Raw genomic sequence first — 27573 nt, forward strand, 5'->3', positions numbered from 1 at the left:
GGAATTTGGAAGGAGTTACTCTCTTGGGCCCCCATTGCAGATTCTTGGATCATTGGTGGTGACTTCAACATGGTTAAGTTGCCTTCAGACAAAAAGGGAGGCAGACAGGGTGGAATTCATTCTTTGGAGAGGGCAGCCTGGGATGCCTTTCTCTTTCAGTACAGTGGCGAGGACACTTGGTTGGATGATGCCTTTCATGTTATGCCACAGTCACTCCTGTACTCTTGGTCGAACAAGAGAATACACATGCCCATCCATGCACGTATTGACAGATTTTATGTAGACGATTGGCAGAGGAGGATCTATATGCATTTCTACTGGGGTTTCCACCTCAGATCATTTTCCAATGGTGTTGCAGATTCTTGAGCCTCATCGGAGAGGACGCTCTGGCAGTGTCAGGATTCCGGATGGTTTTTATGCAGAGGAGAGCCTCACGGAGGATATTTTACAGATTTGGGTTTCTCACATATAGGGTGGAGCTGTCCGCCCATCTCAGGTAGCTGCAGCCTTATCCGGAATTAGTGACTATTATCATACAGTCGCTGATTCTAGGAGATGTGAGATTCTCAAATGTGAGATTGGTATACGCCAGCGGTTAGCGTCCCTTCAGAGGGAAGAGCAGAAGAGGCCCACAGATGTTTGGATTCAGGAGCGCCTTGCTGCAGCAAGGGCTCATATGCAAACATTGTTGGATCAGAGAGCAGAATATGTCTTTCATGCTCGGGAATCCTTTTGGATTCAGATGGGTGGCAGGGTCAACAAACACTTTTTCTCTACTCATGGGCCCAGACATAGTAGAGATAGTGTCTCGCAGCTTGTCGACTCAGACGGGGTGTTACAGTCAGATCCTAATGTTGTCATTCGTGTAGCTTCAGATTTTTTTGCATCCCTTCTTACTGCAGATCTGGGCACACTGGCTATAGATGATGCCAGAGAGGTTATTTGGCAGTGTATCCTTGTATTGGTGAAGGATGAGATGTATGTTTCTTTGGATGCACCTTTCACCAATGCAAAATTCAAGACTGCATTACTTGCCCTTCACAAGGGCAAGTGCCCAGGTTCGGATGGACTTACCCCTTCCTTTTTTATTACTTTTTGGGAGCAGATTGGTGATCACATTACATCAGCCCTACAGGGCATGTGGGACTTTGATGAGATGCCAGACTCACTTACAGATGGTCTCATTCATCTCATCCCAAAGGGGGGTAATAGGAATCTTGTGTCTCAATGGAGACCCTACTCTATTGGGCACCTTTTACAAGATTCTGGCGAAAGCCATTAGTCTCTGGCTACAGGTTTTTCTTCCATATTTGATTCATGACACGCAGACAAGGTTTGTGCATGGCAGAAGTATTTTTGATAATATTTTCTTGGGAGGCCTCAGAATGGGCCATGCAGAGCTGCCAGAGATTGGCCATTCTACTCTTGGACTTTGAGAAAGCTTACGACAGAGTAAACTGGGATTTTTTAGAGGGTACTCTATCTCGCTTTGGTTTTTCAAATGCATGGATTAGAGGAGTGTCCTCTCTTTATAGATCAGCCCATAGCCAGGTGCTCATTGGGGGGGTAAGAGGGGACAGGTTTCAGATTTCCAGATCAGTCCGCCAGGGATGTCCTCTTGCCCCTTATCTTTTTCTGTTTGTGGCAGAAGCTATGAGTATCTACATTAGATCTCAAGCTGATATTTATGGGCTGAGGCTTCCTATCCGCCGGGAAGAAGAGCTCCTGGATAGTGAGTTGGCAGATGACACGGCTGTTTTTTTGGATGCCTCCCCCAGGATGCTCACTTCCTTCTGGACAACCTTGGATTTATTTTGCACAGCTGTAGGTGCACACATTAATTGGCATAAATCCAATGGTTTTTGGATTTGCAATGATGACACCCCGGATTGGGGTATTGATTTTGGCTTCACTTGGGTACAGAGAGGCGTCTCACTTAGATATTTGGGCTGCCAGGCTAGGGTGGGGCATCTCTCCTTCACAACAGTTTGCTCCTGTGTTGGAGAGCATCAGAAGAAAGCTCCTTTTCTGGAGCTCAGCCAAACTTGACTTGGCTTCCAGGGTGGTGGTGGTTAATCAGGTTCTTTGCTCTTGCTGGTGCCACTCTAGGGATTGTATCACTCAGCTTAAGAGGCCTATACGAAACTTTTTATGGAGTGGTCTAGATGGTACATTTGATGTTACAGCCTGGGTGGCTTGGGAGACCTTGATTCTTCCTACAAGAGAAGGGGGTTTGAATATCATCGACCCGGATCTATAGTGTAGAGCTTTACTCTGCAAGGTCATTGGAGGACTTATGCTAGGGCAAGAGCCTTGGAAGGATTTCTTTATCAAATGCATACAGTCTCGCACGCTCACTTCAGGAGAGGATTGGACACACAGTACCAGATGGGTTTTCACCACAGCCCACCTCAGATCTCCCTCTTCCCCTCTTATGGTTGCTATCCTGAAAGCATGGGCCAGCTTCAGGAGTACTCTTCGCAGGATTCCCCCATCCACCTGTGAAGAGATTGAAAGGCAGCCTATCATGTGGAATGACAGGATTTTGGATGAGCATGGTAGACCACTTGGAGCTTCTCCTTACATGCAATGGCCAAGATGGGAGAGGGGCCCTGCATCTACTGTGGGAGCATGGAAAGCCTTCAGGAAGCTTCCTGCAGACCGACAGGCCCAGATGGTTCTTAATCTCAGAGGGAGTGAAGGGAGAGTCCGACAGATTGATGCAGCCTTGCCCTTGGATTGGGTGGACACAGATGACATGCCTATTACTTGCTCCGCCTGGATGGGGGCATTTTCCAGACTGGGAGTTCCTTTACAGGTGATTGCTTTTCATGACACACATGAGGATGCCTTAGTCTTTGATGTTTCTTCCAGGGGCAGGCTGTCCAGATCCACATATGATATCTTGTTGGAGGTACCATTTCATCCAGTTAGGATAGTGGGCTTTATGGAGCATGGCTCTCTTTCACAGTGGTACTTGGATCTTGACCCGCTTCTCATCGCCCTGGGCTCATGGAGGCTGTGCCTCTATGGAGGTGTCCCAATTAAGTTTTTGTAGTGGGACCCTGGGGAATGGGAATATAAAGATGAAGGGCACCGAGAGAAGGGCATCCCCTTCTTTTGTTACACGGTTAGTAATGCCAGAAAATTCCAGCTCAGCTGTAGGGGTTGGAGGCCTACCAGAGTTCATCATTGGGAGAACTTTCAGATTTCGGCTGACTTGCAGAAATTTTTTTGGCAGAGGCTTTGGAAATCCCACCAAAATAGAAAAATCACTCTCTTCTTTTGGCTTTCTATTCATGGTGGGATAGCAGTAAACCATTGGAGATCCAGGTTTGGAGCTGACCCTTCTTGCCCTCGTTGCCTTTCTGCTTTGGAGATAATACAGCATTGCCTTTGGGATTGCAGACAGGCGAGAATCATATGGAAGGGGATTGCAAGACTTTTCAGCACTTTTGTTTGCCTACCTTTCTATATGACATGGGGATCAGTGGCTTGGCTTACTCTTTCAGGGCCCCAAGTCTTTTTTGAGAGACTTGACTCCTCTTCGGCTCTTCACATCCAACGACACCTTGTGGAGTCGTCGGATGTTCCGGCCACTCTCTTCAAGGCTGCTCTCTAGAGGATGTTCCGGCCACTCTCTTCAAGGCTTCTCATTCCTCGGTCGACTCTCCATGATAGGTCTTAGCTAGCATTGCAGCATGGCACATTTGGAGAGCCAGATGCACTGAGGCTTTGGAGGGTTCTCAGGTTCACCCTTCTCAGATCTTGGCCAGTACTTGGACAGATACGGTATACACTCTGATGGCCAGTTGGGCGACCATGCAGGGATCATCTCGAGCAGCCTCCTCCAGGAGAGTTACTTTTCTCAGAGATTGGAGAGACTCTCCCTTCTTTGCTGAGACTTTTACAGGGTTGAGTTGGCATTTTCAGCCTCAGCCTTGGTTTCTTTCTACCTCATTCCTCTGAGGTGTTTTTTATTACATGCTTAGCATGTTGTATTTCCGCACAGAGCTTGCTCTAGCGAGTTTCTTTCTTACTTAATAGAAGTCTCTTTTTTGCAAAAAAAATAAATAAAAATTTATGTCTCAGCCTGGTTTGAATAAGGGGGGGAGAAGTTTATGTCCATGCAAGGACATAACCTAGCAAGTGTTGTGGAGGTTCGGTTAGCCGTGTCCAAACCATGGGATAATTAGGACACACGGTATCTTTGGTACACTAAGGGGAGTCTTAGTCTTAAGACACCTAAGACACCATGCATCTATTTAAGTGAGATCCATTACTCACTTGGGTCATTTTTGGGGGTGGGGCCTCTCTAGAATACCTAGCTAGGTTGAGAGCCCAACCAAGCCTGTGTCTCCCTAATAACATCTATGCGCAAATGGAGCTGTGTGGCTGCTTTCAACCTATAAAAGAAGGCCTTCAAGTCCTGATTCTTATCTCAAGACTTCTGACTGCAGCATCCTAGGACTAGCCTTCAACCTCCTTTCAGCCTATCAAAGGAGGCCTCCAAGCCCTTACTCTTCATCTCAAGACTTCAGACTGCAGCATCCTAGGACTAGCCTTCAACCTCCTTTCAGCCTATAAAAGGAGGCCTTCAAGCCCTTACTCTTCATCTCAAGACTTTAGACTGCCACATCCTAGGACTAGCCTTCAACCTTAGCAAGTAGCAAAGATGTAGGGTGGAGAGAATTAGTGAGCATCCATGAGTAATCCAAACCAATCTGCTTTGAAAGAAGTTTAGGTAATTTATTACCAATGTGACGACTACCAAGAAGTCAAAGCCACTCAGCTATGTTGGCACAAAAGGAGGCCGGTGCAAGGATGCTTGAGGGAGATGATGAACAAGGTCCTGATTGCTTCGAGCAATGGCAAGGTCAAAGGAAGTGTAAGCCCATGATGAGGGTGATCACAAGAAGAAAGATGACACAAATTCCTCATATGGGAAGAAGTCTTCAGATGATGGGAGCAAAAAGAAAAAGAGATGCTTCTTATGTAATAAGCTTGGACAACTTCATACAGGATTGCGAACAAGGCAGATTGGTATGGGACACGGAGCCTTACCTGGGATGGACTATGGTCAGAGGTTGCCTAACCTCTAGCTCCGGGGTGATCCTAAGGGATCTATGGTTGGGTGGTCACGCACTAGCCAACTTTTGTATACTGATGTTGGGCTATGCTTGCAGGTTAGCACGGAGATAGAGGAAGATCCTAGAACCGACGCACTAGCCAACTTTTGTATACTCATGTTGGGCTATGCTTGCAGGTTAGCACGGAGATAGAGGAAGATCCTAGAACCCCAGCTTGGGGTTTGTTTTAGATGGGGCATGTAAGCGTTCAGGTAAAATGGACCCGATGTAGCAAAGAGCCAAAGTACCAAACTCACCCGACCCCAGGTGGACACTCACATAAGGACTGTAGACATATCCTCTCTTTTTGACGTGGGGAGACAGACATATTAGTGACGGTAGCGATTGTTTGGCGGTGGGCCACCTGTTATGCTCAAGCCGAGATAACATGACCTCGGAAGGGTCAGGGGACATTTTCCTTTAGAGGACCAATATTTCATTGTACTTCAAGTATATGATTAAAGGAATCAATGTCAAGGTTTGGTAAGGGCGAATTGGCACTGAGTAGATGGTTCTAAAGGTGAGGGGCCTAGGTGCACCAAATTGTGTAATTGCCAAGGGGAAAAGAAAATTAAATGGTACTCCAAGAGAGGGGTAAACGTTGTGGTCCTAGCAATGTGAGCCATTTAGGAAATTGTGGGCTTTGTGTATTGCATGCAGGAAAAATACACGTGATATATGACTTTGAGCTTGCGAACACAGAGAATAGTTGGGTGGAACAACTATGTGCCAACTTTTGTTTGTTTCATTTGGTGCTAGTGCAAGCGATTGACGAAGGGTGAACGTGGTTGGTGTGGTTTCTGAGGGCATGGTTTGAGAGTTCTATGTAAGGATGGATGGGAGTGTTGGTCCAGGAAATTGACGATACTTTGATCGCATACACCAGAAGATTCACAGAAAGATCCGTCAAGTTCTATGAGCTGTGGCGTTTGATGTACACGCGTGTCAAGACTGCAGACAGGGCATTGTGAGACTTGTGTGTGTTGTCTGGGTAACGAGGAAGGGTTGCAAAAATAGTAGCTGGGATGTTGAGCATGAGAGCAGCTGGCCAATTTGCAATAACGAGTAGTAAAGAAAGCAGGTTGGTGACACCCAGCATATCTTGCCACAGCAACGAGCAAAATTTGAAACTTGGAACATTGTTTGGGAGCTCTGACTTTAGGCAAGGTGTAAATGGGAAGATGGAACTTGAGTGATCTCAAAGGACATTAATAAAAGGGTATCACCCTTCATTGTGAATCTCACATAGCACTCTCTCTATTCACCTTGCATTCATCCGCTATCTCTCTCCCACCTAGCATGTAGGTCGAAAAGAGAAACAAGTACTCTCACGAGCGCGCTCTTCCCCCATTGGAGGGCCAATTTGCATTCAAATTCTGCATGCATCACACACATTTACATTCTTGAGAAATCTCATTCGTCACACTTAGTACGCGAACACTCTAGATGAAGCAATTGTCATAGCCTTGAACTATGAGGATGCCAAAGGGAACAGACCAAGTGGGATTGTGCAAGCTGGGACTCGGTATGAGTACCCGAAGAAAAGTGGGTTTAAGAAGAAGTTGATTAGCAAAGGAAGTGTCACACAACCTAGTGGCCAAGCCAAGTAGGCAAAGCTGGACGAGACTCCTTCTAAACCAAGTACCACCAAGTAACTCCAATGGCAGCCCAGGCTTGGTCAAAATCTTCTTTGATCCCAAAACAAAAAGAGAAGTCGAGAACATAAAGCTTGTGTTTTGGATGTCTTCATCCTCATCAGTGGAAAGATTGTCCACGAAACAAGGATTGTCGGATGGTTGAGATGGTGATCTTAGAGTGCGATGTGGAGATGGAGGGAAGTCCCAAAGATGAACAGATTTAGATTCAGCTAGCAGGATCTTCTCAGAGGTCATTACCTATTCTATTGTGTGTGTCTGTTGCTAAGTTAGTAAATAGTGCACCTGATAATATCTTATCTAGGCCCGCAGCAACGGGGTATACGGCCTTTAGTGATACGGAGTTAATTAAGATGAAAGGGCAAGTGGCCAATCATGATGTCATTGTGTTGTTTGAATCAACATTAACACACAATGTAATTAACTCCAAGCTCATAATAAAGAGGCTGAAATTAAAAGATAGCACATATGACTATGCATATATAGTCAGGATGGCAGATGGAAGCTCAACTGAAGTATGGGAACAAGGGGTTACACAGTTGGAACTTCGGATTCATGACTATGCGGAGCAGCTGGACTTTGAAATGTCCAGGCTTGCTCATGCAGATATAGCCTTGGGAAAAGGCTTGGCATTCTAAGAAGAATCCAACCATTGATTGGAAAAAGCACATTTACCAGTTCAAGATGAACGATGTGCTATATGTCTTGCTAGGTGAAAAGGATTTGCCTAAGGGACCATTAGTTTCCGTAATGGAAGTTCAAAAAACTCAAGAAGAGTTTTGCTTCTTTGTACATCATCGATTGAGTCGATTGATGGTCCATCAACTAGCACTGACGTTATCCAAGATGGAGAGATGTCCAAGTTGGATGATCAAATTGTAGAGGAGTTCTCTGACTATGTTAGGGATGAGTTGCCTTATGGTTTACCTCGTGAGCAGAATGTCCAGCATAAGATTGAACTTATCCTGAGGGCAGAATCTATAAATAGGCCTCCCTATAGGTTAAGTTTTACTGAAGAAGCTAAGGTGTAAAGGCAACTAGAGCAATACCTCAAGCTAGGGCGGATTCAGCTCAGTTTCTCACCTTTTTCTTCGCCAGTGATATTGAAGAAAAAGAAAGACTATACTTTTCGTCTCTATATAGATTAGAGAGCATTCAATAATTTCACTGTTAAGCATAGATATCCGATGGCTCAGATTGATGGCTTGCTAGATGCATTACATGGAGCCATAAATTTTAGCAAGATAGATCTTAAGTGTGGCTACCATCTGATCCGGATTAGAGCCAAGGATGTACATAAAACTGCTTTTAGAAAAAGTTTTGGACATTATGAGTTTTTGATAATGTCGTTTGGACTTACCAATGCTCCAGCTACATTCGTCATGCTTATGAATGATTTACTACGTCCGTATATCGAGAAGTTTGTAATACATCTTATCGACGATATCCTTGTTTTCAGCAAAAGTATTGTTGAGCATCATGAACACTTAAAATAGTGTTCAATACTTTTAGGATAGCCAGTCTATATGTAAATAAAAAGAAAACTATGATGTGCATGCTAAGACTTGAATATTTAGGGCTCATTATTATTTCGGAGGGCCTGAAAATGGATCCAAAGAAAGTGGCTGCGATGCTAACGTGGCCTATCCCTTAAGAGTTTGGCCGCTTTGGGATCATTCTTGGGATTTGTCCAACTTTATTGAAGGCATATCAAAGGATATTTCGAGATAGTATCGTCATTGACTGATCTGCTGACCTCAGATAAAGTACCTTTTATATGGGACAGAATCAACAAGAAAGTTTTAACGGCATAAAGCAAGCTGTAGTGTCAGAACTGGTGTTAAAAATTGTTGATCCACAAAAACCGTTTTTCATAGAAACTGATGCAAGTGCCATTGCAGTAGGAGCAGTTCTCCTCCAAGAGGGAAGGCCAGTAGCCTTTGAAAGCAAGAAGCTTTCTCACTCTCAAACGAAATTGGCCAACTCATGAAGTAGAGTTGCATGTTGTTTTCCATGATTTGAAAACATGGAGGCATTATTTGTATGGTTCAGAGTTTTATGTAGATGTAGATCATGATACTCTGAAACATTTCTATAAACAACCTGACTTGAGAGGCCGCCAAGCTAGGTGGATAGAACTCATGCAGGAGTTTCATATGACGATTCGGTACCAAAGAGGGAATTGAAATAAAGTTGATGATGGGTTGTCGCGCATTATGCATGTATGAGTTTCATGGTATTAGAGAGTGCTCTAATGACCGAGACTAAAGAAACTCAAAAAGTAGACGAGTTCGCCTAGAGCCTTTGGCCTAAGCTTATGTGCTCAAACCCGAGGAAAAGGATGACATGGCATCCAGAAAAGGCCAAACCTATGCAAGATATACCACAGCAGATGGTATGCTAAAGCAAAACGGCAAGGTAGTAGTACCTAATCAGAATGATCTCAGGCAGAGGGTCATTCAGCAATGCCATGATAGCCCGCGTGCGGGACGTCCAAGTGTCGGGAAGACATATGATCTCATGAAATGAGATTTCCTTTGGCCCAAAATGAAAAAGAATATTCATGAATATGTGACATGTTGGTTTTCATGTTAAGTGAGTAAGGTAGAGCGGGTGAAGTCACCTGGCTTTTTACTGTTGAAATATGAGTCAGTTTGGTGTGTTCTAGTGTGTTTTAGTATGAGTTCTAGTCTAGTGTGTCCTACGGATGCCATGTGTCACATTGGGAGTTATCCCATATGCAAAGGTGTTCACACGTGTGTGTGCGCTCTTATATAAGAGCTGTACTTGTCTAGTGTCAAATCAATCAAGTATCAAGGTACAAGCTCTTTGGTCTACATGTGAGTACTCTAATTTTTGTTCATTGCTCGTCATTTCATTTCCATTTCATTATGTCTCCTTTTGAGTATCACTTCCTCTCTCCGTAGCCTACCCTCTCTCTCTCCCTCTCTCCACCATGTTCCTTCATGTGGTATTAGAGCCACCTCTCCTACCTTTCGTCTTTCCTTCACTTAGCTCAACCTAGAGGATGAGGGAGGCCCGCAAATGAAAGCTACCCTCTCCCTCCAAGGTAGAGCTGCCCTCCCCTTTCCTTAGCCTCTCCATTGAAGTCCAATGCTGCTCCAGCCCGCCATCACTTTAATCTTGTACTCAAACCGTCTCTTCAGCGATTTCCGCACCTTCTCTTTGCTGGTCCAGCCTTTTGGAGAGCTTTTGGATGAGTTTCATCGCGAGAATCGCATGCTGAAACAAGAAAACAGCTTTTCGATTGGGTGGTTTTGATCAAGTCCAAATTTTCTTTCATATCTGCAGTCACTACAGCAGGGCGCCTCATCCTGGTGCAAAAGCCCCTTCAAAATCAGCTCCCATCCTCAAAACCACTGCTGGTATTGCCAAAACCACCTCCGATTTTAGGGTTCCAGCCATCTTTTTTGACGTTTTCTGATTCAGAACTGGTCGCCCTACTGAGGAAGAAGCTTATCCAATACTCACAGCAAGTTTCCAGGTTCATTTTGTGCTGAAATCTGTGAAAAACTGTCAAAACTGTGATTTTTAACCTAAAAATCAACTTTTGCAATTTCAGCCCAAAATTTCAGTATTTTTTGGAGATTTTGGCATATTTAGCCTCTGATGCACTAGGCTTACAGTTCTGCATGTTTCTGAGAAAATATCAGAAACCCTAATTTCAAAAATTAGGGCTTTTCTGATTCTTTGATTCCTACAGTTGTATTACAGCCTCCTCTATGTAAAACTCTTGAGGCTTGCCAAGAAATTTTGTAAAATCGTCACTATTTTGTAACATTTGTTCGGGGACATTGTAAAATCAAGTGAAGTTACTCGACATTTGTAACTCCTTCCGGCACATTGAGAGTCATGACGTGATCTCCCTTGGTAGCTGCTCCTATGGCCTTCATCGACACATCATTCGAGGGCATTCTCGCCTGGTTCTTCACAGACATACCTCTTTGCATCAGGATGTGCACACTCTTGTGCAGTAGATACTTTGGGCTCATGGGTTCTCTGCCCTTGCTATGCATAAAATGAATGAAATCTTTTATATTTTTTATATGGTTGAGTTAAAGGTTCTCTGCCTTGAGTAGTCCCTCTAAAATGAATGTTTGGAGCATCAATAAAGGTCCTCTGCCTTGGATTGTCCTCCTAAAATGATGTATTTTCTCTTATATGTTTGGAGTGCGACTCCATGTTCCTAGTTAGTCCCTGGATTCAAGAGGGGGATGTATTGTAGGAGCCATGTATTGGCATTGATAGGGTCTAGTTATCAGGCCTGGCATATGAGTTTCAGGATGTTGGTGCATTGGTCTTCTAGACCTCTGAGTTGTTCATGCATCCATGCTGAAGACATGATCCTCTGAGTCATGTTTGGGACTTAAAGCCATGTGAGTGCTCAGTCCGACCTCTGAAACCATGCTCAGACTTCAGCCTCTGAGTTGGCATGGGAGCCATGTCTAGTTCAGACATTGCACAGTTTAGTAGTCCTATCACTGTCATGTTCTGTCCTTGGTTCCGTTCCAGTAGTCTCTCACCTTGCCTTCATGGGGGGATGTTAGAATATGAAGCCAAGTTGAGTCAGTTTGGTGTGTTCTAGTATGAGTTCTAGTCTAGTGTGTCCTATGGATGCCATGTGTCACATTGGGAGTTATCCCATATGCATAGGTGTTCATATGTGTGTGTGTGCTCTTATATAAGAGTTGTACTTGTCTAGTGTCAAATTAATCAAGTATCAAGGTACAAGCTCTTTGGTCTACATGTGAGTACTCTCATTTTTGCTCATTGCTCGTCATTTCATTTCCATTTCATTATGTCTCCTTTTGAGTATCACTTCCTCTCTCTGTAGCCTACCCTCTCTCTCTCCCTCTCTCCATCATGTTCCTCCATTAGGTAGATGAGAGAGCATTTTCATGGAATTTATAGTTGGCTACACAAGGGGGATATGATTCTATCCTTGTGGTATTGACCGTCTCACTAAGGTGTATGCGGATGAAAATAGATGTGTTAGGGAATTTAAGGAAGGAGAAAAAGTTTTTCTCAAAATTCCTTCACACTCTAAGACTTTGACTGTAGGAGACCATGCTAAGTTATCACCTGATATTGTGGGCCGTGGTTAATTCTTAAAAGAATAGGAAGGTGGCCTATAGGTTAGAATTACCACACGGTTGTAAGGTGCACCCAGTGTTTCATGTTTCTTGTTTAAAGAAGTTTTTGCACCCAGGTGACTCAATAATCGAGGTTTCAAGAGAGAGAGAATAATGCAAGGCACACAAACCAACAAGAATCTTGGACCGAGGAACAACGAAAGTACGCAAACGAAAGATATCCACGTTGTTGGTTGCATGGTCTACCTCTATCCGAGGCTACTTGGGAATCCGTGTACTAGATGCAGAGAGCATTCCCAAATTTTATCATCGAGGACGTTGATGCCTTAAGAGGGAAGGAATATTATGCTCAAGTCAAGATAACATGACCTCCGAAGGATCGGTGGACATTTTCCTTTAGACTTCAAGTATATGGTTAAAGGAATCAATGTCAAGGTCCTTAGTGAGGGCAAATTAGCACTGACCTTTATGGTGTAATTGCCAAGGGGCAAATGGAATTAAATGGTACTCCAAATGGTGCACCAAAGGATGGTCCTAGCAATGTGACATGTGGCATGTAGAACCATCTAGGGAATTGTGGGCTTTGTGTATTGCATGCAGGAAGGATACACGTGATATGTGACTTCGAGCTTGTGAACACAGAGAATGGCTGGGTGGAACAACAACGTGCCAAAGCCCGTGATTGACTAGGAAAATTTGGTCTTTTGTTCATTTCACCACCTCACAGAGTCTAAGAGGGAAGGACATAGACAGGTTGAACATTAGCAATGATCCATCACTGATTTTCTTCCTCGACCCGAGACCTCACACAATCCATAGCCACCATCAGACGAACTCAACTTGTCTCTCCTCTGTCACCCGGTGCAGTTGGTCCCACAGACAATATACCTAGGTCCAGTCGCTTGACTATATAGCTTACTGATTGGTAGATGATTAGAAGCTTCCCCTACTGTTACCTTATAGATGTGCAGCCTATTCTCCTATACAAGACAAATTCCAGCACATCCTAGATGGCCGTGACACTATTGTCCACGTCCTCTTACAGCAGGGCTTATGAATGCAACAGATACATACGTTACCCTATTCAAAATCAACTTGAGCAACTACCTTAAGGCGCACATACCACGTGCAAGGGTTGCTTCCCACATCACAATCACCCTTTGCTACTATTGTAATGCTGCTTTTGCATTCAGCCTCCAGTGAGCATTAACACAATCATCATCATCATCATCTCTCTCTCTCTCTCTCTCTCTCTCTCTCTCCCCACACACACTCACAAGAGAAGAGATTACCATCTTAAATAAGATAAACACATCTCAATAGCAAATCACAAATTGACACTAAACATATCCATCATGCATTAAACAATTAGCCCAAGGAGAAATCGTGTTTCCTAGAATTTAAGATGACATTAAGAGGCATACACGAGGAGCATCTTAACTAGAAGAGAGAATCAATCTTCCTAATTCATATTTCACCCAAATTGTTCTTTAAGAGGACAGCATTCAGAGAAAGAGCATCCTTTTAATTCCCCTAACTGGGAAAGGAATCATTCTATCAAAGATGCAAAATACTCACCTCAAATAGTAATCGGACTCATGTCCATATGGACCCTCTATACCGACAGAGAAGAGGAAAGGGCAACCATTTCTTCCTGTTCCAAATGCTCTCACAGCTGCTTTGAGTTCATTTGTCCATTGTCCCAAAGGCTTGATCAAAATTGCAAGATGATTACTGCCATCATGAGGACTGGAAGAGACACTGAATGGATGCCATTGCAACCACGAGATTTTGGGAACATTCAAAAAAATAAAGCTAAGAGAATGATACTTTAAACCTGAAAAAAAAAAGAAATCAAACGCATAAAATATGAATAAGGAATAAATTTGCCCTTATTGAAAACCTTAAACATCCAAGTCAAACTGTAGTAAACAAAAACTTTGCATGTAGCCTATAATTATACAACAAGATAGCAGAAGGTCCATGAAGAGAAACTATGGGTGCAAGGAGCTGAAAAGAGATGCTATGAGTGGATCAGGGACAAAGCATATGTATAAAAGTCAGCAATGTCTTCTTGAAATCAGAAAAATTGCCTGAGTAACGTATACACAAAGGAACATGCATATACCTCTGTCTCTGCGAGTCATATGCACAGACTTGTGCACTTATGCACAGAGGACAAGCGGGGGAAGGGGGGGGGAGGAGAGAGAGAGAGAGAGAGAGAGAGAGAGAGAGAGTACTTGGAGGTTTGGCCAGAACTATCTCCATTGCACCACAAGGCAGGATCCTTGCTGAAAGCAGAGTCACAGCTTTACGGGATTGGCAGAATCTCAGAAACCGATCCACAAGGAAAAAAAATATCCCAGCAATTGCTAGCCCTAGGAGGAAGTCTCCGATGTGTAATGCCATGAATATCAAAAAGACTGCATATAGTTGGTGGGTGTAAAAGAACAACTCAAAGAAATGCTGGCGAACGGGAGGCAAAGATGTCACCCACATAGCCCATCCTGCTAATAGGGAGATTACTCCAGGAAGATTTGCAACGCCGAAATTGCTCCAACTTACCAGCTGGATACAAACCACCATCCCAAAAGAGAAAGACATTTAAGAGAGTTCAGGAGCGCTGCCTTTCAGTTTGACTGCTTTATCAGACATTGTAAATACACGCTATTTAAGGCCTGCAGTCAGTATCGATACTAACCTCAGAAATGAGGCGGCCCTCCAAAGCCCAGAGGATCACGAAACACAAGCCATGGGCAGTGAAGATGGCCATCATCAAGTGACCCAACCAGATGTGATATTTCACTGCATGTTCAAATGGGAGATCAAGCAGACGCAACAGCACTGATCCACGAGACACCGGCAAAAACAGGAAGCCTAACACGATGAGCCCGATGATGCCTGCACGTAGCCCGACAATAGCGAGCTCAAACCGCCATCTGCATAAACCACCCCAAGAAAAAGATCCCGCAGATAAGTCAGATTATGTGCGAATCCCAATTTAGGCACCCGGCCAGTCACACCACATGCAATCCCCATACCAACCTTCCCAGGAAAGATCACTGCCACCCGCACAAAGAAATCAGAAAAACCCTTACCTTTGAGCCGGTGGGAAACGACTCGTTGAAGAAAAGTCCTGGCTTAAGTAACTCCAGAATAACCAGACCACATACACGAGGAAAAGTAGCATGAATAGAAGCTCGGCCACGGATATGATGCCAAGAAACCCATTGGCTAGTGCTGGAGTTGTGGAGGATAGAACTTCTGAAGAACGACATCCCTTGCTGCTGGGGACATGCAAATACGAGCCAGAAATGAACAGAATTGAACGTTTTAGACTGCCAAATCAAAATTATGATGAGTGGGCTGAAAAAGATTGCACTATTTTTGCTTACTGGCTGAACGTTTCTGGACGTATTTGAAGATAGATTGTTGCCAATATTGCTATGAGGAACGGAGGGGCGGAATAAAATATGACGGGGTACTCTGTCATTAGACAATCACACAATATAAGCCCGGAATGAAATTCTCTAAACGAAGCTCACATTTAGTTCAAAAATGAATCGACCAGAAAATCCATCACCCAAACTGAGGAATACCTGTAATGCGATAGAAGGACGAGCTGAACATTTGAGACAATTTATGGGTCACTTGCTGGCGGAAGAACTGAGTAGGCCAGAGAATAAAGAGAGCGATCCAAAGCAGTAACAACACCCACATCAAGCCCAACAGAATTGTCTGAGCTCCCGTTCGAATGCCAACGATTGCTAGTGCGCAAAATTTGTTCGCTGAAGGCAGGCGCGCTTGGAGCTTGTCTTCATTCTCCTGAGCACGTTCCCCTTCTCCGACAAGCAGGGGCTCTTGCTCGCCGTCGTTGGAGATGCCGGGACTCGCCATGGCTTACCGCGAGAAGAGAAACAGCCTACGCCTCAGGTCTGAACGACCCTCAAACTGGTCGCAATGTATGCTGGGATAGACAGATACGTCTGCTACTGCTCCAAAATCTCATCGTACCATGAGTGCCACCTGCTATGTGATCCTTTGCTTCAATTACGCTTAATCGGGCCTGTTCTCCATCAGGTGGCTCCTTAGGAAAAGTCAACAGACCAGAACGATGCATGGTATTGTGAAGCGGGGGGATATGGAGGAGAGGTGAATCCATGAAGGCCACAAGGGCTACGGATAACAAGGTGGGGAAGGAGAATCGATGGGAGGGAGGAGCCAGACCGATCGCCATTCGAACAAGGCGATGGCGATGGCGATGGCGATGACAAGCGTGAGCTGCGTGACCACTTTCCCGTCCTCAGGACATCTTAACTACAAAAACTAACTATCTTAACAACAAAAACTATCTTAACTACAAAACTAACACTCACTAACAAAACTAACTTTCCCATCCTCAGGACATAGGACATGATACCTACAAAACTCTCACTCACTAGAGAGCCAACACCTCCCCCCCCCCCCCTCCCCTCCACACCTCAGTTGTTTTTCATCCTCCATTCTGGCCCCATACGCCTACATATTTTTGACATGGCGCCGAGACTTTGCAGACTGCAAGAAGCTTTCCACCGCGCCTGCGGATAAACAAGGAGGCAGAGTATCCATGTAGCTCATCGGGGACGACGACGACATCTGGGCAAAATCGGGCATCGCGGTGGCCAAATAGTCCAACAAAAATCGTCATACTCAATCGGGCACCCAAGCGCATTCCAGAGCACCGCGTCTCATCAATATAGGTCTCACCCAAATGTGTGCATTTGGGTTGTGCGAGAACACAGCCTACCGCATGAGCTGCCTCTACTCCTCAGAAACAATAATTAGAGGGGTTTCACACTTGTTTGCAGATACAAGAAGCCCTCAAACTCTTCGTTTGCCACTCTTCTATGACAAAAGCTACGTCCGTTCGAGCTCTTTCAGACAGTCTTGTTTAATAATAAATATTGAGGCTACAATACACCAAGTAGGGTTGGGCCAGCTCCAGACTTTTGCCTGAGGGTCCCAGGCGGTTGATTGGGCTACCTTTCGCAAACCCTTGCTTGGGCATTGCATGTAGGTTGCCCAAGTTTTGGTTCAATCCCACGTGTGACTTAGATTCTAGCTTAGAATTTTTGTTGTGAGTGAGCAGATGGGTGTGAAACGCGAGCTCGTTAGTGTGGATTTTCATTGGACAATGCATTGTCCACTGATTTATGGATGGGCAAGTGCGAAACCTGGCTTAATACAAATCTAACAATTGTTTTTTTCCATGCACCTGCCCATGGTCCCATCAAGCGGTAAGCTACCAGAACCTATGCTCTCTGAGTAGGATTTGAACGAGGGCAGCCGCTAGGGTAGGTAGATGGCCACCCGCCCCAGTTACGGTTGCTTCTCAGAACCAACAGTTAATACACAAAGCCAAGGTGTTGGCATATAGAGCCACATGATGCCTTCACACAAGGGATTCTACTGAAGCCAAGTCAGGAAGAGCCGTTGTATAGAGGCAATCACACAAGGGATCCTCTTCATTTGAGTCTCTTAAAGACCTCCCCACATTCGTGTGCTTTGATGAGTGCATTGTGACCTGAGCTTTGGTGGGGCTCTCCAGCTGCCATCGCTTGGTCTTGCCTAATGGGGATCCCGTAGTTTGGCACAAAAGCATCAGAACCAGGCAGACAAGTGTAGCCAAAGCCACCAATCCATGGGATGGGAAATTGTAAAGCAAATAGCATTGTTGCAATTGTAAGGGTTACATGGCTCCACTAGGAGTGGTAGCAAAGCTTAGTGTGACCTACTAACAATGGGATGGGAAATTGTAAACCAAATAGCATTGTTGCAGTTGTAATGGTTACATGGCTCCACTAGGAGTGGTAGCAAAGCCTAGTGTGACCTACTAACAAAGCAGAAATACTATCCCCACATCCAGCCTTGACATTCATTATTGGTGTCAAGGGCTTCTTTAGCACCTTTGGATGTTGCAAAGAAGTTCCAAACTGGCTATAGGTGTTAAAGGAGAGCTTCTCCATATTTGGCTACACAGTTTGGTCCCATAGGTCTTACTTAGCCTCTAGTAGAGACTGACATGTCATCCCCATCATTGTGCTCTCTCTCTCTCTCTCTCTCTCTCTCTCTCTCTCATCTATGTATGCCCCCATGACACCATTATTTGTTTTCATGTAAAAAAGGCCAAGGATCTTGTTGGACACATCCATTGAACCAAATCATGTAGACTAGGAATCAAGCTTGTTGAGCATCTCCATTAATAATATACACAAAAATAGCTATAACCAATAGCATTGCTTGCGTTGCTTTCCACAACGTAATTGTTTTCGCTACTATTGTAATGCTTTGTTTGGTCCCATAGGTTGTACTTGGCCTCTAGTGGAGATAAACATGATCGTCGTCATCATTGTGCTCTCTCTCTCTCTCTCTCTCTCTCTCTCTCTCTCTCATCTTAAAAAGGCCAAGGATGTTGTTGGACACATCCATTGCACCAAATCATGTAGACTAGGAATCAACCTTGTTGAGCATCTCCATCAATAACTTACACAAAAATAGCTATGACCAATATCATTGCTTGTGTTGCTTTCCACAACATAATTGTTTTCACTACTATTTTAACGCTTTGTTTGGTCCCATAGGTCGTACTTGGCCTCTAGTGGAGATAAACATGATCGTCGTCATCATTGTGCTCTCTCTCTCTCTCTCTCTCTCTCTCTCTCTCTCTCTCTCTCTCTCTCTCCCTCCCTCCCTCCCTCTCTCTCCCTCCCTCCCTCCCTCCCCCCCCCCTCTCTCTCTCTCTCTCTCTATTCCCCTCCCTCTCTCCCTCCCTCCCCCCCCCTCTCTCTCTCTCTCTCTCTCTCTCTCCCTCTCTCCCTCCCTCCCTCTCTCTCCCTCCCTCCCTCCCTCCCCCCCCCCCCTCTCTCTCTCTCTCTCTCTCTCTCTCTCTCTCTCTATTCCCCTCCCTCTCGCCCTCCCTCCCTCCCTCTCTCTCTCTCTCTCTCTCTCTCTCTCTCTCTCTCTCTCTCTCTCTACACACACACACATGCACATGCACATGCACACGCACACGCACACGTGCACACACACACAATCGTACATGCACACGCACATGCACACATACACACACATGTACACATGAATGCATGTACACACGGGTGCATGCATATGCGCATACATAGACACCTACATAGATGTAGGCACACACACACACACACACATATGTTACTACAAAACCATTATTTCTTTTGATGTTAAAAAGTCCAAGGATGATGTTAGGCATATACATTATAGCCCCATTGTAGCAAATCATGTAGATTATGAATCAATTTGTTGAGCATCTCAATCAATAACACACACAAAAGTAGCTATGACCAATAGTGTTTCTTTCCACATCATAATCACTTTTTGCTACTATTGTAATGAGATGTTTGGTCCCATAGGTCATACTCAGCCTTTAATAGAGATAAACACAATCGTCACCATCATTGTGCTCTCTCTCTCTCTCTCTCTCTCTCTCTCTCTCTCTCTCTCTCTCTCTCTCTCTCTCTCCCCCCTCCCCACTTGAACTTTAATTGATGTTGTGATCCCCCTTTTACCTAATGAATATCATGATGATGATGATGATGGTCTAGGGATGTTTTTATCGAAGCTATACTTATATATTAATATAAAATCTTGGTGAAAGTTTATCGAGCTAGTTTTTTAGTTTCACAATATTTGTAGAACATATTACAATTTTGTATATTTTCTTTTGAATTTTAAAGAAAAAGCTATAAATCCTGGTGAAACTTTAGATTTTTTCTCATAAAAGTTTCAAATCTTGGCAAAATTTTCAAACATTTATTTTTATCAAGGCATACAAATTTTCGACACCAATATAAAAGTTTCGCTTCTTAACGAAACTAATAGAAAAAAATCATCCAATCCATCTCTCTCTCTCCACTTGAATTTTAATTGATGTCGCACTCCCCCTTTTCCAATGATAATCTACTCCATGATAGTGTTCTTGCTTCAGTCTTAATAAACCACAAAATACAACTTCCTTTGCATGTGTTTGTGTTCATTGAGTGGCTCATCTAAAATATGTACCACAAAGAGAGCATAAATGTAGTGTACAAGAGCATATATGCTCTCTTGTTCTTTGTCATTCCTCATAGCTATGGGTTGGTGCTCACTATACCCACTTGCACCCTTGATTTTTTCCATGCTGTATAGCCACGGCTTCAATACGACTTAACCAAGATTTGTATAGAGTCTGGAATAACATTGTGGGATGTCATAGCCTCGCTATACCTACCCCGCGAGTGCATGAGTATGTTATCCACTAGGTAGCCAAGGCTAACGATAAGTGACCAAGGAAGAGAAGACCTCAACTTGCGGCTAAAGAACCTTCTAACAATGAGATATCAACAAGGATGCACATGATAAAGTGCTATTGTAAAGATCTAAGAATTTTAGCTAATGATATGAGTTAGTTAGAATACATAAAGGAGCCTTTTGGAACTTCTTGAATCCATTGAATGTTTTTGAAGTATATTTATATTTTGTATGAGAACTATATGATGAGGTCATTGCACGAGAGGGTGCAAGAGAAGTATGTTCGAGGAGGAGAAGAGTTGGTCTCTTCAAGGAGGTTGTGGATTTGGATGCATGCATGGAGAGATCCTGAGGAGCATCAGCATTGACGTATCTATATCAAGATCACAGCCATGGAGTTAAAAAGGAGTGTTGAAATATGTGTGCTTGGATGGGTGTTAGATATCTCCATGTTGTGAGATCCTATGGGACACAAGTTCAAAGGTAGTTTGAAGTCTATCAATGTGCATGGCTTAAGGGCTAAGGTCATTTGAGTGGTTATGGAAGAATAGTGTGTACATGGACTTAATTTAGTCCCATAAGCCACTTGTGGTTGGCCGCTCAAATATGCATAAGTAGGAAACCTTGGCCTTATATTTGTCATTCACTCATGAGAATCATTTAAGGCAACACACTATGGTGCTCATCATTGACCAATTGAAGTGCTTGAGCCCAACACAAGTGGGTAGAAAGATGATCTTTGTGATCACTTGTTCTTTAGCAACATTTTTTGTTCATGTTGATTTTGGTGCAATACTCAAGCATCACCTATTCTGACAAGCTAGCGAGTGAGTAACCTTGGTGCATTGACCACTTTAAGTTGTTGATCTATGAATAGGAAACTTAGAGAAGGGGAAAAAACCACTAACATTTGGTAATCTCTATTATGAGACTCTAGGAAGTGTTAAGCAGATGATCCTATAGTGTTCACTAAGTAGGAAGCTTGCAAGGTGCTTTTAAATTTTCACTTAGAGTGTCAAAATCAATTGAATTATTGATAAATGGGCTTAGATTTGAAGCAATTTCTACTAATGACCAGACTCATGTGATGAAGTGCTTTCTAGTAAAAGTCTACTAAATCTCAAACATGATTGATTTGAGGAATAAATGATTGTAGAGACATTTGGATCAATGTGCAAAAATGTTGGACCATGATTGGCCCAAAATGGAGGATGTTCAAGAAAATACAAGACTGCAAGACATCCCAAGTGGCATGATGCTATCATAGTAGATTAGCAATCCCATCAAGGATGAGGTATAAATGAGATCACAATCTAGAGTAAAGCAAGAGAGAGCCGCAGCCATGAGAAGGATGGAAGTGTTAAAAAAATAAAAGGCGGCATGGCATTCCAATAAGCCGTGTGATGTCCCACTAGAAAGAGCTAACTCTTATGGAGAATGAAGCATGTAGTCAATTTGCAAGCGAGGGCCACCAAGCTACATTACCCACCCAAGAGTCCCACCCATGAGGAGGTGAAGAGTAAGTACATAGACTCACAAAAGAAAAATAAAAGGCTTGATTATATTGAGGATTGAGATGTTTCTCGATGTCATAGAAACTCAACTCTATAAGAAGTTTGAGAGAAGGCATGGCCCAAGAGCCTACCCAAGATAAGAGCATTGTGAGGGTGATCAAAATTTCATCACCAAGATGAGAATTCTAGGAGGCTTGAGGGATTGAGGATGCCCAAAGGACAATGACCCCTTCATTCATGACCATTTCTTTATTGAGTATGTGCCATCACATTGGCTAAAACTCAGAGGAACACTACATGAACATAGCACGTGCATTCAAGGGACACATTTAAACACCCTTATCTTCCTAGGTGATTAATCCTTCATATCACATTGCCCATCCCTTCCCATCTATCAATTCTACTCTCGACTATGTTGAAGTCTCCTAGTAGAAGCGCATTGTCTGACAAGCGAATGCTTTCCCACAAAAGTGCTCTAGCCGAGTTTGGAGCATACACCGAGAAGACTTGACACGAGAGATTAGTGTGGACAAATTCCACCCCTACCCCGTATTTGCCAAAAATCGAGATAACTCTCCCTACTCCTTGAGCCAAGTGATTTGCTACACCTATGATTGCACCTCCTCTCCCTTCATCATGATTAGTTGTGAACCACAATCTCTTGTCATCAATTTGTTTTAGATGCAAGAGAGTCTTTGCTCCTCCTACTTTGACTTCTTGGAGAGCTAAGAAGTTAGGGGAGAGCTTGTTTGTTCTCATCCATCTCTTGAAAACTAGGGGCTTTAAGTCATTAGATAACCCCTCAACATTTACCAAAAGACCAAATTTTTTTTTTTTATTTTGACTCATCATTGGGTAGAGCTTTTATTCCTCAACGTTTTGGAGTTAATCAGGATCATTTGAGGAGATAGTGCAAATCCTCTAGACAACCTTCTCTTTTCTCTTTCTGCTAGACTCTTCTTGGTTGGGCTATCTAGGTGGGAGCTATTTAACATTTTTTCAAGTTGAATTGTTATTTTCCCCTTCACTAGGGTGAAAGGCTGTTCATCCTGTGAGATGGCAACAAATTCCTCTCCTGAACTGTCTTCCATGTTCTCTTCATTGGTCCTGGTCCTCTCTTCCTCTATCTGTTTTCCTTTCATCTTTTCTATCTTTATCCGACTCTCTTTAGTCTTGCCCTGCTTCTCTTCCTGTGGCGATGGAGTTGGTTCCTCTACCCTTGTCTTCTCCAATACCTCCAGATCTTTTGTACTCTCAGCTTGTTTCTCTTTTCTGCGACTACTACAGGAAGGACAGTCTTTTAGGAAATGTCCTCCCAATCCACAAAGGAAACATGAGTTGGGGATATTCTTGTAGAACACCTTTTGAATAAGTCCAAACCTGTCATGCCATCCAGCAATCGAATGGCGTTGGGAGATTCTATAGACAACTCCATCAACACACAGGCTAGCAGATTTCCTCTTGGACTTATGAAGCTTTCCATTTCTAATCCTAGAAACTAGCCTAGAGGGAGACATAATGCTTCCAACTGGGGTAATAGAGACAATGAAAGGTCTAGAAACTCTACCCAAATGGGTGCTTTGGAAGGCGAAGGTAAATCCGGATTAAACGAAGGCTCCCACAGCTAGATACATACGGGTTGGTTTCTGATCATCCAAGTTCCTTTCTGCATGACCTTAGTCACCATCTCGGCCTTCTCAAAGAGAAAAACAATATAACCATTCCTCAAGAAACGAATGCTTGTAACATTCAAATCTTTGCACGTCTAGAAATTCCTAACCCAACCCTCTAGAAACATTGCGAGGGGATGAGGGCTATGAATGTAATCGACAATCACACAGGAACACTGCCATTTGGTCAGTTCATTGAGTATGCCATTCTGGACCTTCACAGTAGGCAGCTTACCTTTGAAAGTGCTCCCATCTGAGCTAGGGAGTTTCTCAGAAGGTCCGGTGCTAAAGGTGTCGCCGAAGATTTGTTTGGTTGGCCCTTGGGGTAAGTTGCCCCCACGCAATTTGCTTTGGGGCTTCCGGCACTTTGAAGAGACTCCTTCCTCCACCTTGAACAACTCTAACGTAGGAGCCTCTCGACACATCTTGCATGGATGCCCCTGTTTGGGCTAGCTGAATTGGATCTTATCGTGGAGCTCCATTGGACTAGCGTGTAGACTTTGTCACTGAAAAGGTGACTACTTTGGATGTTTATATCGTTTTTTTCTCTGAGAATGACAGGAAGCTGTCAGGGCCAGTTCTAAAGATGCTTAGCAGTTCTTTGATAGCTGCAGATCTGCTAGCATTTTGCATGTCACTATCCTCCACTTGGAATGTGAAGCCCGTTGTCCTACCATCTTTTGCATTTTCTTTGGTTTGCTCAAGATCTTGCATGATATCATCTGTCTTACTGTTGTCTTCATGATTTAGGGCTGGTGACTGAAGGTGCAAGAATGGAATGGAAAGACATAATGAAAATGCTAGAGCAAAGCAAAGATAACCAAAGTACTCACATGATGGAAAGCTTGATGTAGATGTTGACTCCTCTGATTTGACACAAGGAAGTACAACACTCTTATAGAGTGCACACACAAACTAAAGTACCTAGTGTATATGGGATAATTCCCAATATGACACGTGGCACTCTCACACAAATACTAGTTCCTAGTACACACTAGAACACTCAACTTGACTTCATGTTCTAACACCCCCCCATGAAGGAAAGGTGAGTGATAGCATGAGTTCATAAAAGATGCAATTCCTTGATATTCCCAACAAATCCCCCCTCAAGGAAATGCCTCATACTGCAAGGATAAATCATAGGCTCATGGTCTCTCATGCCAGGGTCTCTGGTGAAGGATAAATCCACGGCTCTAGTCTCTCATGCAAGTTGGACATCCTTGGGTAGGTACATAATATGGGATATACCAGGATAAACACACAAACATAATAGATACTTCTGAGAGGTTCAAACAGATAAGACAAGATACCTTTGCATACTCATAGCAGTTGCAACAGGTTTACAAAATCCTTTTTGGAAACATGATCCAAGCAAGGAACCCTAGAAACAAAAATCTTTATCATCTACCATATATGCTTTTTCATCACTTGTGTCCTCCACCAAATTTGCTGAATTTTTCTTTGAGAAATAGTTACTTTCAGAGTGGCCATTCTTGCCACAAATCCCACATGGCTTGATGCGAAAACAATCTTTCTCATCATGATTGTTTTTGCCACAATGTCTACAAGCTTTAAAATTCATCCTTTTGAACTTGGTTGCCAAAGCTTGTTCTCCCTCCACTTGGTGATCCTTTCGCTTCTCTCGCTTCCTTTCATCTTCTTGCAATGCACTTATGATCCCTTCAAATGAAGGATCGGGACCATATTTCAGTGTTGTGACCAAGTTGTCATATTCTTCAGGCATGCTTTTGAGAAGCACTGCCATAGAATCATCTTCTATCACCGGTGAATCAACCGAAGCCAACTAGTTCATGAGACTTCTCATTTTGTTGATGTGAGCATCAAGAGGTGCTCCAGATGTTAGCTCTAACTCAAAGAACTCAATCTTGAGTGACAGCTTAGAATGCTTGCTACTTGCACCAAATAAGTGGTCAAGCACAGCCCAAGCTTCAGCAGGATCTTCAAGATTGGCAATGTGATGCAGATAATTGTCTCCAAGACCCAATGCAATGATTGCGAATGCTTGCTTGAGATGTTGAGGTTCCTTTTCCCTCTCTTTTGATGAAGAAGTTCCCTTGACCAGATTCCACAAATTGTACTTCATCAAGTGGAACTTGATCTTCATTTGCCAAGTGTGAAATCCTTGGCCATTGAATTTTTCAATGGCAGCGTGGGTGTTCATCCTTCAAGAGCTATCAAAAGGCAATCATGCTCATCTTACAATTTCGGAAGTAAGATGATCACATCCCTCCATACATTGCTGTGTGTCAAACAATTAGATTCCGTCATCGTGACCCTTTGCTATGCGGCGAACAATTACATCCTCAGAGATAGCAAAACGCTTCACGATCCTTGAGGAGAGCTTTCCAAAGCAGCCAACACGTCTTATTCACAAACAAGCAGAAAAAATCCTCTTCGACAAACAACGCACTGAAGGTCTTCTCACTATTGCGCTTTGAGTGTAGATTGTGAAACGGTCGACAAGCATGGCAAGCACGTCGAAGCAAGTTTAACTCGCAAAACGTACACCTCCACTAGCTCCATGCTTGCTTTTTCAGAGAGGACTATAGTAAAAGCTGAAGGCAGCACCAGGTTCTTTACTGAGATTTGAGATTCGTTGCCCACGGTGATTGTGATCTAGAGTGAAACTAGCCGGATGCTGACATGATGTAGAGGTGGGTAGCAGCAGGGTAGTGGCAACCTGATGTAGAGGCGGGCAGCAGCAAGAGAATGGCGAGGTAAGTGAGAAGAGGTGGCAGGCAGTAAACACGAGGGGAGCGGCCAGATTTGGAGGAGAAGATTGCAAATGAAGAGGGAAATCGTGGGTAGCTACATGTTGATGAAGACCACAGGGAATCTCCAGCTCCACATGAAGGGGTACGAGAAGGGAAGCCTTCCAAGGAGAGAGAGAGAGAGAGAAGCTTCTCTTTCTGGCCTCTCTCAACTCAATTCCTTGGAAGGCAAGGAGGAAGGGGAGCTGGCTCTGATACCACATGAAGGTGCAAGAATGGAATGGAAAGACATAATGAAAATGCTAGAGCAAAGCAAAGATAACCAAAGTACTCACATGATGGAAAGCTTGATGTAGATGTTGACTCCTCTGATTTGACAAAAGGAAGTATAACACTCTTATAGAGTGCACACACAAACTAAAGTACCTAGTGTATATGGGATAATTCCCAATATGACACGTGGCACTTGAACGCACGTGATATAGAGAGTTTTTACATAGTGACCCCCCTGAGATGCACCCTATCTCTGCCGCCACCATCATTGGGGGAAACCTTATCTCCATCATCGCCAGAGGATGCCCTATCCCTACCGCCATCACTAGAGGGTGCCATTTCAAAAAAAAAAAAAAAGGGATTTTTTTGGAACCATACAAGATATTTTGCAAGTGAATGTTAGGAAATTCCAAGTATTTATATTTGATGTGAAATGGTTCAAAGCCATCTGCAGAGGTTCTCAAGCGATGGTCAAGAAGGATCCAAGTGGTTTTATGTCCTTTGGCTCAACCAAAATTTCGGATGACCTTAGTGACACATTTGTGCTACCCATGCACTGTGAGCAAGTAAGCATTTTATTTTATGGATATCATTTTCTGTTCAACTGCATTAAAGATTGTATGAACATATCATGGATTTTTGTTTTAGGTGGTCTTTCAACCCAATTGAGTGGACGATCAGTGGTGGTTTGTGATTCAAGTTGTACCTAGAAAATGACAAGTATTTTTCAAGATGTGGAAGTAGAGAATGAAATGGAAGATCAAGAAATATATGGGTTGGAAGCTAGCACTTCCAATACCCCTTCTATTAGAGTTTTGGAAAGTGAAGATAGTTTGAATTCCTCAGAGGACTTTTTAGATACTAATTTTAGAGGCCTCGATCTACATGCTAAAGATGTGCACCAATGTGGAAACATTTGAATTTGATTTAATTTTTGCAAGGTTAGGAAGGGTGAATATCAACACTTTTTTTGATGCTGTGTGTTTTTTAGAGGCATTTTTTACTGAAATATCGATGCTATTTCAAAAAATAATGGTAATATCAATAAAAATATGGATGTAATGACTTTTTGGCTATAATATCGATGAAAGGATTTTGCACCAAAAAACAAAGTAATAAGCGTCAAAAAAATTAGTAGTGGTTGGATAATGGAAAAGCATAAAATGAAGTGGTTATACATTTTGGTTC

At 43.4% G+C, this 27573-nt stretch overlaps 1 protein-coding gene across 2 annotated transcripts in view; it reads right to left on the reverse strand.

Annotated features, from left to right (window-relative positions):
- LOC147880670 (ferric reduction oxidase 6-like) overlaps positions 1-16033 on the reverse strand; it is a 42589-nt gene extending 26556 nt beyond the window's left edge. Inside the window, exons 1-6 of one of the 2 annotated variants that reach the window (XM_087370340.1) lie at positions 15498-16033; positions 15294-15384; positions 14997-15182; positions 14600-14837; positions 14139-14466; positions 13477-13735 (exon numbers count right to left, since the gene is read on the reverse strand). In XM_087370340.1, coding sequence (XP_087226466.1) covers positions 13477-13735; positions 14139-14466; positions 14600-14837; positions 14997-15182; positions 15294-15384; positions 15498-15795 — 1400 coding nt within the window. In that variant the 5' untranslated portion in view covers positions 15796-16033. Of the gene's footprint in view, positions 1-13476; positions 13736-14138; positions 14467-14599; positions 14838-14996; positions 15186-15293; positions 15385-15497 lie in introns of both variants that reach the window. The other variant, XM_087370339.1, reaches the window with a different exon arrangement.
- Positions 16034-27573: the final 11540 nt, after the last annotated feature.

This window comes from Dipteris shenzhenensis, chromosome 32 (genome assembly GCF_047967505.1).
Source record: "Dipteris shenzhenensis isolate YYH24624 ecotype China chromosome 32, Dip_SZ_1.0, whole genome shotgun sequence".
In the NCBI taxonomy this organism is placed as follows: domain Eukaryota; kingdom Viridiplantae; phylum Streptophyta; class Polypodiopsida; order Gleicheniales; family Dipteridaceae; genus Dipteris; species Dipteris shenzhenensis.